The sequence below is a fragment of the Pithys albifrons genome, chromosome 4 (genome assembly GCF_047495875.1).
Source record: "Pithys albifrons albifrons isolate INPA30051 chromosome 4, PitAlb_v1, whole genome shotgun sequence".
Lineage (NCBI taxonomy): Eukaryota > Metazoa > Chordata > Aves > Passeriformes > Thamnophilidae > Pithys > Pithys albifrons.
In genome coordinates this window covers 82,999,789-83,013,743 of record NC_092461.1, presented here as the reverse complement: position 1 = coordinate 83,013,743, position 13,955 = coordinate 82,999,789, and the positions used below count along the sequence as shown (strand labels likewise).

General features: G+C 37.8%; 1 protein-coding gene across 4 annotated transcripts in view; it reads right to left on the bottom strand.

The window, feature by feature from the left end:
* The window catches only part of GNAL (G protein subunit alpha L), a 187,589-nt gene that overhangs the window by 47,291 nt on the left and 126,343 nt on the right, over nt 1-13,955 (bottom strand). For all 4 annotated transcript variants that reach the window (XM_071554838.1, XM_071554841.1, XM_071554842.1 and 1 more), the window contains exon 5: nt 7,833-7,930. In XM_071554838.1, coding sequence (XP_071410939.1) covers nt 7,833-7,930 — 98 coding nt within the window. The remainder of the gene's footprint in view (nt 1-7,832; nt 7,931-13,955) is intronic.

Sequence of the window (13,955 nt, the reverse complement as noted above, 5' to 3'; positions counted from 1 at the left end):
TTTAATGAGACCATGTGTTATTTTTAATATGCAATATTCAAATAAAATGTCCCTCAGTGATGTCCAGTCTCACAGAGAAGTCTTCCCTTCCTGCTGCTCCGTATCCCAGATTCTGGCCAGTTGTTCCTGTCACACTGGCCCACTGTACCAGTTCACTGATTCAGCCCTGTACCAGTGCCTATTCACATCTGTCCTCATGGCTGTGAGGCAAAATAAACACAGTCTTTTCTCCTTTAGCAATAAATGCAACAGAACACTCTGTCTTTGTTACACAGGATATTGATGCTTTAAGCGCATGTATATTGAGAGTGATGAGTGTCTTTATTCTTCAGCAGACTTTTGTTCGGGCTCTAAGAGTGCTTGAAGTGTGTATTGCAGGTACAACTGCAAAAGCCTGAAGTTTACCTCTGCAGAAGAGATATGGAAAAAGGTATCTCCAAATTAAATACAGGATACTAAAGGAGAAAACTAAATGCGGAAAACCTCAGCTGAGTGACCTACTTGCAATCCTCCAATTTGCTTAACGGATCACATTTCCAAAGGAGGATGAGTTGCTGTGTTACACTCTCCTGCACCTATTATTTATTAATCTGTGTGTGCAAAAAACCAAGAAAAAAATTAAGAAAACTGTTCATCAGGTGCTCAGGAGAAACTGAGTTGACAAGCGAGGAAGGAACTCTTTCCCCAACAGAGCAAAGCCAGTTTTGCTGTATTTTTCAAAGGCAACTACAAATGTCTAAAAAAAAAAAACTTAAAAAGAGCCAAAGTGTACTTTCATGCATTTGTCATAGCTTTGTTTGGTTTTTAGACTTTATTACTCTTTTAAATTGAGATTAAGGAACATTTTGGATTTTTCTGCCTTACAACTCTTTGCTTGTTCTAAAGCTTCAGAAAACAGACTCAGTCACACACAGAGAGGCATGTGGGAAAATTTATCGTTTAAATTTATGTTTGAGCAGCCCATCTAGGGCTGTTTAAAGGCTTTGCCAATGGTAATTAGCTAATAAGTATTTGTTACATTGATTTTTAAAAGGCAGAGACGGTGCTGTGTTTATAAATTATATTCTCTCATATTTCTTTTAATTTGAGAAGTATTATTATCTTCTCTAGGTATGGAAAGTATTTGTGAACTGAAGTGGCTAAAACAGACAGGTACATGCCTGTATGCCATTCTGGCTGTTTGTGAAGGGTGTTTTTGGGCTTTCTTCAGCTGCTTCTCCATATTTTTGTATTTCTAACTACTAGCACTATAACATCACAGTTATATTTTGATTACCAAAATTAAGATAGAATTGATAGAGTCTAATGATTTTTCTTTTTTTCACAAATGAGGCAAAAAAGGGTAACACCAACAAAAACATCACAGCAACACACGAAAGGGTTATTTCATAGAATTCCCAGTGCATATTTTAAGAAACCACAATTCTCCTTCTCAAGAGTGTGGTCTATTAGTTAGTAAACAGTGAAAAATGTAAGCATTACACACTGCAGAATGACTTTTGTCCTATCTGGCAAGCACCTCTTGTTTAGAAGACTCATCATAAGGCTAAAGTAATTACCCTGTAATATATAACCTCTCTTTTTAATACCATTAAATAACAATTTACTGGTTGGTTAAGGTTTCTAGTTCAAAGCAGGTAAGTGGAGAAAACCTGCTCATGAATTCACCAACAAAATTTGCTTCTAACTTAAGGAATGAATTTTCAAGGCTTGAAAGTGATAACAGTGCATGAGATCTTAAAAAGAAAAAATGAAGAAACTTCATCATCACAGTGAATTGTTTATATATGAAACAGAACAGAGTTTTGGATGGAGGAAAAATCACATTACAGATTTTCTGTATCGCCATAAAAATGTAGTTCTTAAAATCTAGCTACATGAAACATTTAGAATGAATACTTTCTTGTTTTTCTAAGTAAAAAGAATTTGTCTATTTAATAAGCACTTAGCAAATTTTAAAAGCATCACTGCTTTAAAAAAATATTCTCTGGATAATAACAGCAATAACAACAACCTCACCACCAATAATAATAATAGTGTTTAGCTTAATTTATTGTAAATCCACCTAGATTTACTTCACCACTAGTTATGAAGAAAGAACATATCAATACACAAGACTGCAATGCTACACTAGACAAAAGAAGCAGATAATTCCAAGGCAGCTTTTCCGACCTCCAGCTGTAAGAGAGAAATTAGGGATATCTATGTCCATGCTAGCAATTAAACCTTATGTGTAGAAGAGCACAAGGAAAGTTAGAAATATGCTTGGTTTCAAGAAGTGCTGTTGTTGAGAAAACAATTATCTGTTTTCTCACATCAAGAGCTGAATCTTTTGATCACAACACAAAGAACTTTTTTTTTCAATTACTCCACGCAATACTAGGATAGAAATTGGCCAAAATCCTTCTCCAAGATAAGATAACTGCAAAGAAAAAGAACACAAGATGTGTCTTTTCTATGTATATTAGCTCAAATATAAAATCAATTTTCTTTGGCCAAGCTCATATCTGTTGTGTTTGCTTTCCTGAGAACTTGCATAATCAAGTTTTTACTAGTCCAAATGTTTGCATAGAGACCAATTTAGGCCTTCACTAGCAAGTATATCAGATGTGATGATTTTATCAGGGCAAGAGGGCTGACAGACAGACTGGGATAAAGTACTGGCTGACAGCAGAGTTCTTTTAAATCCTTGGTCTACTTCCTACACTGAGGAACTCAGTGAGCTGAAATACAACCTTCCAGCTAGGGCCACTCTAACACATACATGGTGTTATCTCACACAAATGCAATGCGACAAAAGTCAACTCTGGAAACTTCCAATACACCTTCAAGTAGTTACTTTTTTTCTAACAACAATGTATTTTGCCAACTGTGTGTGACCTTAAAAGAGAGTTGGATGTTCTGCTTTAGTCTTTTTCTCCCCCCTTTCCAAAGTACCTAGTTCTGCTTGTCTACTCTTCTGCTCTACTACTGCCTACCACCTTTCCCTGACAATGTCTAAGCATTTTAAGTATTCTCACAACTTTTTTTTTTTAATCAACTAATTTTACCAAGTCAACTGAGTAACTGACATTGGAATAACCCAAATGAAGTTATCTCAATGTTCACTTTATTGAAACAACATACAAAAGTCACCAGGCTGGGGGTGCCCGACAGCCCCCCAAGGCTGACTGCATTCTGCAAAGGTTTTCAACTGCCCTGCTGTCTCTGGGCACATGTGTTTGACTTCTAAGAAAAACTATCTGCAGCAGCTCATCTGGGATTGCTAGAGCAGCACCAATTAGCACATGTTATTAGTTTCCAGTGAAGAAAGGTGGCTTATCTTACAGAACCCATTTCACCAGCATTAGAGTGAAGCCAAACAACTCATGTATATCACCAAACAGGTGGTTACTACCTATAATGCTACCTTGTGGTATGTAGTTAGTTGAAAAGAAATTTTGTATCTCTTCATTGCCACATACATTAATTTACTTAAATTTATGAAGTTTTAAAGACATTATCAACTCAACAATGTTTTATTTCTGTGTAATTTTTAAACTGAAGACCATCATACCTGAACTCTTAATTTCACAGAATCACAGGATCTGCTGAGTTGGAAGGGACCCACAAGGAACATCAAGTTTAATTCCTGATCCTGCACAGGACCCCCCCCAAGAGTCACACCACATGCACCAGACTGTCATCCAAATGAGTCTTGAACTCTGTCAGGTTTGGTGCTGTGACCATTTGCCCGAGGAGCCTGTTCCAGTGCTGAACCACCTTCTGGGTGGAGAACCTTTTCCTAATATCCAACCTAATCCTCCACTGACACAACTTCAGTCCTTTCCCTCAGGTCCTTTCACTGGTCACCACAGAGAAGAGATCAACGTCTGCCCCTCCTCTTCCCCTCATAAGGAAGTTGTAACTGCAGTGAGGTCTCCTCTCAGTCTCCTCTTCTCCAGACTGAACAGACCAAGTGACCTTGGCCACTCCTCATACAGCTTCCCCTCAAGGCCCTTCACCATCTTCGCTGACCTCCTTTGGATGCTCTCTAAGATCTTAATATTTTTTTTATATTGTGGATCTGTTCTACATTGATAGAAGTTTGCTTTGCAGTTCCCTTCCATGGATACAATAAAATTTGGGCATTTGGTAACTGGTATGAAGAAACAGAAATATTAAAAATGGAGCTGTATTCATCCTATAGAAAACTATTTAACTTCTGAAAAACTGTCCTAGAATCACAAGAAATTTTTGAATTAACATATTTTTGTCTATTGTTTATGTACTAGCAATTTCAATGCCAAGATAGCACTAAATAACAATCTGAAAAGCAATCCCCTATAGACCTAGAATGTGCTGAATTTTAAGTATGTGAATATAGACAAAAATCACAGTTCAAACAAAGTCAAGGTAAGTCAGTCAGATGTATGATTTACCTTCATATATCCTGCTGAAATCTGAGTAAGTCAAATGGGGACACAACTAAAGCAAATCAACTTTACAAACTAAGTACGAATTTTTGAGATTCAATTTAACTTGAAAGAACTATTAAACCAGAAGATAGGGAAAACAATAACCTGCCAACTTTTTGATATTAATCTTGAAGAAATATATGAAGGTCATTAAGAGAATAAGATGGTTGATGGCCATGCAATACTTTCCCTTCCAAGAGTTACATAAATGTCTTCATAGCTGGTGATAAAGAACAATTCTGGTCTTTGCTGACCACTGGCTTGGTCACAGATTCCTATTTGTTACAACTATCACATGATGCACCAACATGATGGGTGCACTGAATGTGTTCCTTAACAAAGAAAGAACTGCACATACATAGAGACTCTAGTACGAATATTCAAATGATCTGACAAGTAGGCCTCATTCTCATTAAGGAACAGTGCCCTGGTAATTCAAAAGGGCATTGAAGATCCAGGAAAGTCAACTTCCAGGCATAATGTAAATAAAACATTTGCCTCTGTGTCTTTCTACTGCCTCTGATTCCAGCAAAATATTTCTCCCACAGTAATAAAGAAAATTAGGTTAAGTTTTAAAAATACAGAAGCTCTGTACTGTAGCCAAATTAAACCATTCCAAAACACACTGTATTTTTAATTCATTTAACAGTCAGCAAGTTTGGCCACTGACATTATAATTTGCTAATAATGCTTTTCAGTATTTTAGTCAGCCACTCAACTTATAATCCAATGATTTAGTAACAAGTTAGGATTTTTGGGAGTTTGCTTTGTTTTTATTTAAGCAGAGAAGTAAGTGGTGACCCACTGACAATGTTCTTCCTTGACTATCAAGTAAAAGATAGGATTTTCCTGCTGGTGTGGGATGCTTTCTCTTAAGGCCAGTGTAATAGAAACAGTAACTGTGTATCAGCATTACATTCCTTTTTTCTCTTTTACCAGTTAAATGTGACCATAGACAAGTTCTGAGAGAAATCCCACCAGCTCCTGCTGAGCCACAAAGACAGCACCCTCACCCTCAGTATTTCTAAGTGTACAAAAGAATTCATATGTGGGCATCAGAACTGCACTTTTAACACAGTCTCACATGCTCTGTCAGTTATGGGATGGACATGACCCCACCACCCTGAAAGAGCTCCATCCGATGCCAGCACAGAAATGTTCTTCTGCATAAAACAACCACTGTTGTTGTGCAATATATAGATACACACATGCAGCAAAAACACAGTCACTTTAAAAAGTCCTTTTCATTGATTCTATTAGTATAATTTCAATTTTCAAGGAATGATAGATAAAAGTTGACTGTACTTTTAGCATCTTTCTTTCTATTAAGATTACACCTCACTGTTTTAACTAAATACCTGTGAGAAAAAGGCTGTTTAATTAGATCAATGACATAGCTTGTTCCTGAGTTTCAAGTCTCTACCCTAAGACTGAAGGCATGTAATCATTGATAAGTGACTTAGTTGTACATTTTTAGGTAGATCTTGAAAGAAAAACCACAGATACACTCAAAGAATAGTCAAGTATTGAATGCTACTTCATAAAGGGTCTTTGAGGTGAAGAATTATGCAAATCAAATGTATTTGCTAATATGAAAAGCAATCTCAGAATAAAGCAAAAGCAAGACAGAAGATTTGGAGGGAAGAGATCTAATTAAAAATCCTTAATAAACTGCCTAAAACCTTCTAGGAAAAAAGGTAGTAGGATTTAGTTTCATGTTACAGGACAGTGTACTTAATTCTAAGTATATTATTTTCCCCATTTCTGTTTTGGTTTTGGACATAACATGGAGAATTAATATTCTTCTCCTTGTCAAATCTTGTAGAAAGGCATAATTTTTTTTAAGGCAAAGCACAATACCATTAATACTGTAATTCAGTATCTTCTTGGGTTTGTTTGATCCTTTCAGCACCGTTTTTCAAAGTAGGATTGGGAGACTGTTACTGATCAGTAAAGTAAGCTTTACAGTCATTTATTTTACATATATGTCATTATTCTATTTCCTTGGTCTGATGTCTTATTTGAGTGTATTAACACATATCATAAACAGTCAGCACTTTTCAACAAGCACAGCTCAGACCTGTACTATGGTGGTGGTGGTGGGTGAGGGCAGAGGGGAAACACACTGAACACATTTTAGGACAACTGTCTAATTTTAAGTGTACAACCACTGTTTCAATTTCTAGCCATTTCAGACCATGAGTAAATGCCCAAGTTTTGGTCAATTCAGTCCACTGAGGTCAAATGAGGTCCTTCATACACACATCTAATTTTCCCTCACTTTCATGTGCTGATGAGTAATTTTTTCCCAAAAATGGCCTGGAAAGAGGGAGAATAGACTATGACCTGCCACACCGAAATTCCCCGCTGAGGCAGAAGCACAACGCGTCCTTTTTAGTGACATGGACCGTTTCCTCTGCTTCAGGCTCAGCACTAAGAGCAGAGATGACAGAAAAGCAAAACACTGAGTGCTAGAACAGACTTGTGGCATTGCTGCTGACCATACTGCCAATTAGACAAATCATAACACACTAGAGTGTGTTCTCTGAAAACCCAAAATCACATAGCAACTCTAAGACTATATATTTTCACAATAGCAGTTCACATGAAATATATTTTTTTGGTCAAAGTCTAATTCAGACCTGTGTTACTACTGAGGACTGCTGAGTTTGTAGTCCTGCAATGTTAATAGACTATTTTTTGGTTAATAGGTTTTCACCAATGTACTATGTATTTATGACTTGCACTTTCACCATCTCCTACACATCTTCTCAGAACATTTCTGACCAGATTGAACCTTTGACTGTGTTATGCACATCTATCCCACTTGATGTGTATGAAGGACCGAATACCAAATGTACTACTGCCTTTAGGAAATACTGCTTATAATGTTTTCTTCCTAGAAAATGAATTAGCAATGCAGGTGTGCATCTGGTTATGTGAAAAGCTCAGAAGATTCCACTGAATGTGGAAAGACAGAGCAATTTCAGCACAGTCTGGGTGTAAGAATTTTAAACAAAGCATTTTCCTTAGATTGGTTCTACATTTTCTAAACTTGGTAGTTTCAACTGAAATGATTTTATATAAATCGATTCTGAGTGGAATAAAGATACTTAAAATAATTTAATTTGATTTTTTCATACTTGCCTTTATCAGCTGTGAAATATTTGAGGCAGAATATGTAGTTGTATAATAATGACAAACTATGATGAAACAATCAATTACTTTTCCTATATGTACTCCGCCCATATAGAGAACGAAAATGTTCATTACTGCACTGCAAAACTCCTGGATCTTGCTGATATAAACATATTTTCTAACTTGTTATAGATGATCTCAGCCTTGGCCATAAATTTCATCAAAAGAAATACTTACTACTGTGCACAGTCAATCAGCTGGTACTCGTTTGACCTCTCGAAGCATGCCTTTACACCTTCATCATCCCAGAGCTTTTTTGCATGTTCAAAGAATTCCTAAAAATTAGAAATGCAACAAGTAAGAGAACAATTCTCTACTTTTTCAATTCCCAGTCTATATGTGTTGTTCCTTCCACCAATCTTCATGCTTTATATTTTTGAGAATGATAGATTACACCCTTACAGAAGAAAATCTGTAACCATTTATTAGCAAAATTGCAACAAGATATATCAAATATATGGCTGTTGAGTTTCCACTTCACAATACACAATGAAAACTGTCTTCAAAATTCATGTCAGTCCATGTACAAAATTTACTGTAAGTACAAAAGCTACCTAGAAGCATGTTAACTTATTTTTTGACAGAACTTATGCTTCTGTCATGGAAAAGGCATAAAAGTGATGCAAAAAGCTGCTCAGCTTATAAACATTAACTTCCTAGAAAAAGAATGAGCCTGTAACTTGAAAGAGATTGTGTAATTTTTCCTGAAAAACACAACTTTCCACTACTTGGTATTTTCTCATGCAATATAATAATTTGACTGCAGGACTTTCAGAGTCTTTGCTCAACACCACTTCCTCCAAACAGCGCCTGGCATGACGCACTTTTCCCAGCAGCCATCTCAGGCAACCCAATCCAGAAACATCTGCCAGCAAGCTTCTTTCAGAATTATTTGAAAGAGGAATCAAAGCCGTCCTTGGTGACAGTGAAGCCATAGTTCTATTGTATAAAATGCACACGTGCAGAGAGGGAGGTCCAACCTCACCTGCCGGCTCTTTGTTCCTCCAGTCCCAGCCCTAGAGACTCAATGATTCAACTTGTTTTAAAACTGGGAGTCCATTTTATGTTATATCATTACTAGTAAGTGAACTGTGACTAAGTTTTCCCAGTTACATTGTTCTAAAGTCAAATGAAGGCTGGTTAGACAAATTAATATTTCCTTTGTAATATGACACTTCCCTCCCTCAAACCAAATTGTTAAAGTAATACATCAACTCAGACACAGAATTTGTTTTCTTAACACCTCAACATTTCTAAGAAATCACCAGAGCCCTTTGGTTAGTCACAAATTTGCGAAACCTAACAAATTGCTTTTCCACAGCTCAATTTGGCTCTGTGTAAAATGGGCATAATACCACTGTTCACTTCATGATCCTGTCAAAATTTTGCATAAACATCTGAACTCTGAAACTCTCTGAAATTGCTTGCCAGTCTCTCCCCAATTTTTTCTAGAATTAAAAATTTCTCACAAAAGACAAAGCTTGTAGTGAAAGATCAAGGCACAGTGAGTTCCCTTTTATTCTGTATGGGTTTCCCAACCTTGCATGCCACCCCTGTGATGCGTCCCAAAAGGTGACATTTTGCTCATCAACAACAGCCTGTGACCTGCTGGTGATGTTTTCAGGGAGAGACAAAACACAAGATTTTCAGAACAAACTAGTATGGAAGATTTAGTAAGACTTTGAACATAGCTACACAAGTCCTGAACAATCCTAGAAATGCTTTTGGCTTTGCCCTCGCCCCTGGCCCCCCAACTATACTGTGCACAATGTAGAGAGAGAAAAAAACCTGTTCTTTAGGAAGTTTTCAAAACATTAAATATATTAAAGCAGGTGTGAAACCTTTATGGAAAATCTTGGAAGAAGAGAGAAGTAACACTAGAGATTGGCAGATGCTTATACTGCCCTTGGAATTTATTTCTTCCCTTGGTGAGGACATGTTTATTTAGTCTTTGTTATTTTAATGACTTATGCAACAACTGTTTTAAAGACTGCAGATCCACCTTTTGAGGTTATGGTACAGCAATTATAAACTTTGTTCCTACAGCAGAATGGAAGCAAAAACAAGCTCAAGAAAGACAAGATATCAAACTAAGTAAGAAGGAGACAGTAGACAAATAACAGAGAACATGACTACAAGAAAAAGAAAGAACTGGCAAAGTCAAAATGATAAATACCAGAAAGCATGGAACATTCCTCAAACTTGGAAGTTTACACTTGATTGATTAGGGCATCATCAGCTGAATCCATCTCGCTGGCATCCTTAGTCAAAGAAAGGCATTGCCTTCTCAATAGAAAGGACTCAAAAAAGAAATGGCAAAAGGACCCAACGCCCCCATCTCCTCTGATGAGTGCGTGCACAGCAATGCACAACTTCAGCCCTTCCTCCTACAGGCACTCGCTGCTGCAGGTGCAGGGTCTGAGCACTCCCTTCCCCTCCTCCCTATCAGTGAGTGAGAATTCCCAACCATCTGGAAAGCCATCACTAAGTGGAACCTAATTTAAAAAATGTCTCCATTCACCCCACACAGCATTCAGGAAGGGGAGGGGAAGAGGAGGATGTCAGTGTGAAGGCATCCATTCCTGCAGGGTGGGATGGATTGAGAGACAGCTGAAAATGTAAGTAAGTAAGTAAATAAGCAAACAAATAAATGAAGTTGCATAGCTACAGTAGTTTCAAACATCACTTTTGTTTATACATCCTCTGAATAAGCTTTATTTACTCTGAAAAATCTCTTATAAAAAAGAGACAATCTTTTCAGCTCAGCTTCTAAGACCCTACAAACATGTTGCAGTTACCAGATTTCTGTATTACATACTTGAAGTAGTTCTACCTGACCATTATATCTCAAAGCAGTCTATTTAAAACGTCTTCTAGACTTCTAGTCCAAAGCAAATCCTGTAAAATGGAGCAAATATACTTACCTCATTAAAATGTACAGATCTACTGCAGAGGAGTACACTTGCCTGCAAATTGCCTCCCACACAGCGACTCGATTCTTCCTTCCCAGGTGACTAAAGCCTTCCAGAAAAATCCTGCTTCATTTCAAGACACCAAGTACCATGATCCAACTTTTCACAGTTGTTTTTAACCCCCTTCTCATCTGCTGTATGTTCTTCAGTATTTTTTCTGCTCATCTGCTGAAGGCCCCTATTGCCAAGCACAGAGGAGGATTCTGCTCACACATGTCAAACATGACTGGGATGCAAACTCCTCTCCATTGCAGGACAACATCCAGACAGCAGTTACTATGTTAGCGTCAACCTCTGCAACCAAGCCCTTTGTGCCTGACAGGCCTTCTAGCAACCGATCCCTTCTCCCTCTCCTCAATCCCTACAGAACCCAGTGTCACCTCCTTCTCCTGCCAAGGCCACAATATGGCCACCTCGTTGGCAAGCAGGCACTGGTGAGCTCACAAAGGTGTGGGCTTTGGGCTCTGCCTGCCCTGCAGCACCTGCTCTGGGGCTTCAGTATCCTGGGGGGGCAGCCACAGTTGGCAATTCCTGTCAGGGGGAAGAGTCAGGGTAAGTCAAAGGACAGAGAATTCTGATTTTCTCCAAATGACAAAGGAAGATGGGCTTAAACTCTTCAAAACTACCTTAAGGTCAGGATAAGACAAATAAGGTTTTTAAGAGTAAGTTGTGGCTTTAGTAGCTTACATTCTGAGATGCCCAAACTAGTATTTTCTTAAAGACATGACATTTGGAAAGTAGCTTTCCTGAAGTTCTTAGAAATCATAAGCCAGGTTCTTCAAGAAACCTCAACTGGAACAGGAGAAATGAGGGACGTGGTAAATCATTCTGGTAATGTGATGCATGATATTCACAAGCAGATGCAGCTCACCTCTATTGGAACAAAGTGACCGCAATCTACTGAAAATATTTAGTACACTGAGGAGAACCACGAATAATGTACTGTGTTTGAAAGCAGAAAAACACCTACATCAAGACACGTCTATGAACATCAAACAATACAGAGCTGTTTCACCCAAACCCTTCCTCAGGGACAGAGGCATACAAATAGTTGCATCTATTAATACGCATTATAAGATAAAATAAGTAATATTTTTAATGTAGTATTTTAATTAGAGCATTAAAGAAGTAAATGACAATGACTCAGGTCTCACAAGTTACAGGTCACATGAATTACAGGCATTTTTTACATTGCATGCATTAATTTACACCATTTACCCAAGAATTTATAGGGATCACTAGACCATAGAATACCTTGATGCGATACTTTGATGTGATCAAAGCGAAGATGTGACACATAACATCTCCAATATTTACTAATATAAAACTATCTGGAAATTTTCCACTGTTCCTGGGAGAATCCAAAACCTCAGCCCTGCATTCTTGAGCTTCTTTCTCACTAGCCGATAATTTTTGCTATACATAAATATTCACACATCATCTAAAAATCATGAAGAGCCATAAATAGGTTATAATTACTTTTTTCTTTTCAGAATGAAATAAGCTAAGATGTGCATAAATGTAGAAAGACCCTGAGCTCATATCACTGATGTAAAGAATTCTGTATTTTTCCTACATTTTAAAAAGATCTTGTAGAAATATTTCCACTCACTTACAAAGCATTCCAAGAAAACACTACAGGTAACAAATACAGATGTACTACAGTTAAGCCTCAAGGCACTATTTTCCAACTTTGACTTACTAGAAATTACAGCATGTTCTTGAAATTCAGTGTTCCTTATTTTGGAAATAGACTTATTTATTGGTAGGTTACCTTAGAAACCTCCTCCTCCTTACAACTCCTACAAAAATTTTCAAGTAGCTAAAAAATGGACTTTCAGCTGCCTAAATTGGGAATAAATACTAGTGATGATTAAACAATGACATATCTTCATGAACAAATCCTTACGTATTTTGGAAACAGAACTTTTCATCTAACTGCTTTACAAACCACAGAGGTTCATGTTAGGTCAGGGGCAAAATTTTTATTCTACTAAGACTCCCTTCTGCCTTCCTTTCAGATGTAGAATACATTTGATAGCTATCCCGATGTCACCTTTCCCAGAAAGTGAGATGTGGAAGGATCCCCTGTATTTTCTATTCCGCATATTTCTTCTGTTAATATATTGTAAACCTGGAAACAACAGCCAAAATGTATGCTCTTGTTCTTCTAAGCCTTGGATCTGTAAGACAATTTCTCATCTAAAACACATATTAAACCTGTCTGGTTACTTGAAAACCACTTAAAGAAGTGGCAAATGTTACACATTTTCATAGTTTTGCTATTGTGGGTGTGAAATGAAGTCGTCACTTCTGTTCTGAATTTTATTTACTACTTCTCTCATGTACTTAACCAAACAAAAAGGAAATCACACAATGCATTAAAAATTTCCACCTAACACCTCCCCCAGCTCCCAATGACAACTGCAGCACAAGATGATCCAAAGAATTCATACAGGAAGGGACGTAGGTGGCTCCCTACTGAACAGGTGTACCCCCTTTGTACTTTGCAATGCATAGTGCAGGGTGTATGTGGAAAGGCAGTCCCAATCTCCCTTCCGCTGAACTACGGAAAAGTTTTGCGGAATAAGAGTGACAGATAATGGGGAACATGGTAATACCATAAGCACAACACCCAGTGGAGTCAAATTAAGAGCATATAAGCGAAGTACCTGAAGGGTTTTCTAAATGTGACATGTTTGACTGCAATAGAAACAACATACTTCTAAGCATCCAAGGTCAAAACTGAACTGGATCCATCAAGCTGCAGCCCAAATCACTGAGCATGGAGCACAACAGCACCAGCAGGATGCTGTGCTGTTACCAGGGGAGGATGGACACAAACACAGTGTGGGAGAGATGACCAGGAGCAAGAACTCTAACCAAGCACTTTCTCCACCTCCCAGAATGCTGTGAGGAAGTCCTTTAAGCCCTTTTCCATGCGGTGCTCAGGGGATGGCCAGAGTGACTGCACCCCTGGTAAAGGGAAGCTCAGCCGAGTTTCCCCTCATGCTCCAGAAAACTTTGTGGCTCCTGCTGTCATGCTGGCAGATGCCACAAATCTGATTAGTGTATTGCTGCTCTGTTGGATTTTGTGGCATAAGCCTTGTAAAGGAACAGAAAAATGACAATTAAAAAATTTCATACTTCAGCCAAGTAAAATATGGAATTGAACAGGATGAAGCAAAAACTACTTGTGTGTCTCCAGGATTCCCTTGCAAGCCTCTACAGTATCTACTTGCTGTAAACAGTTCTTGGATACTCAACTAAGATGAGGGTAATTTAAATTTAAGAGATTCTGAATGCTCCTGTATCCATTAAATTCTGG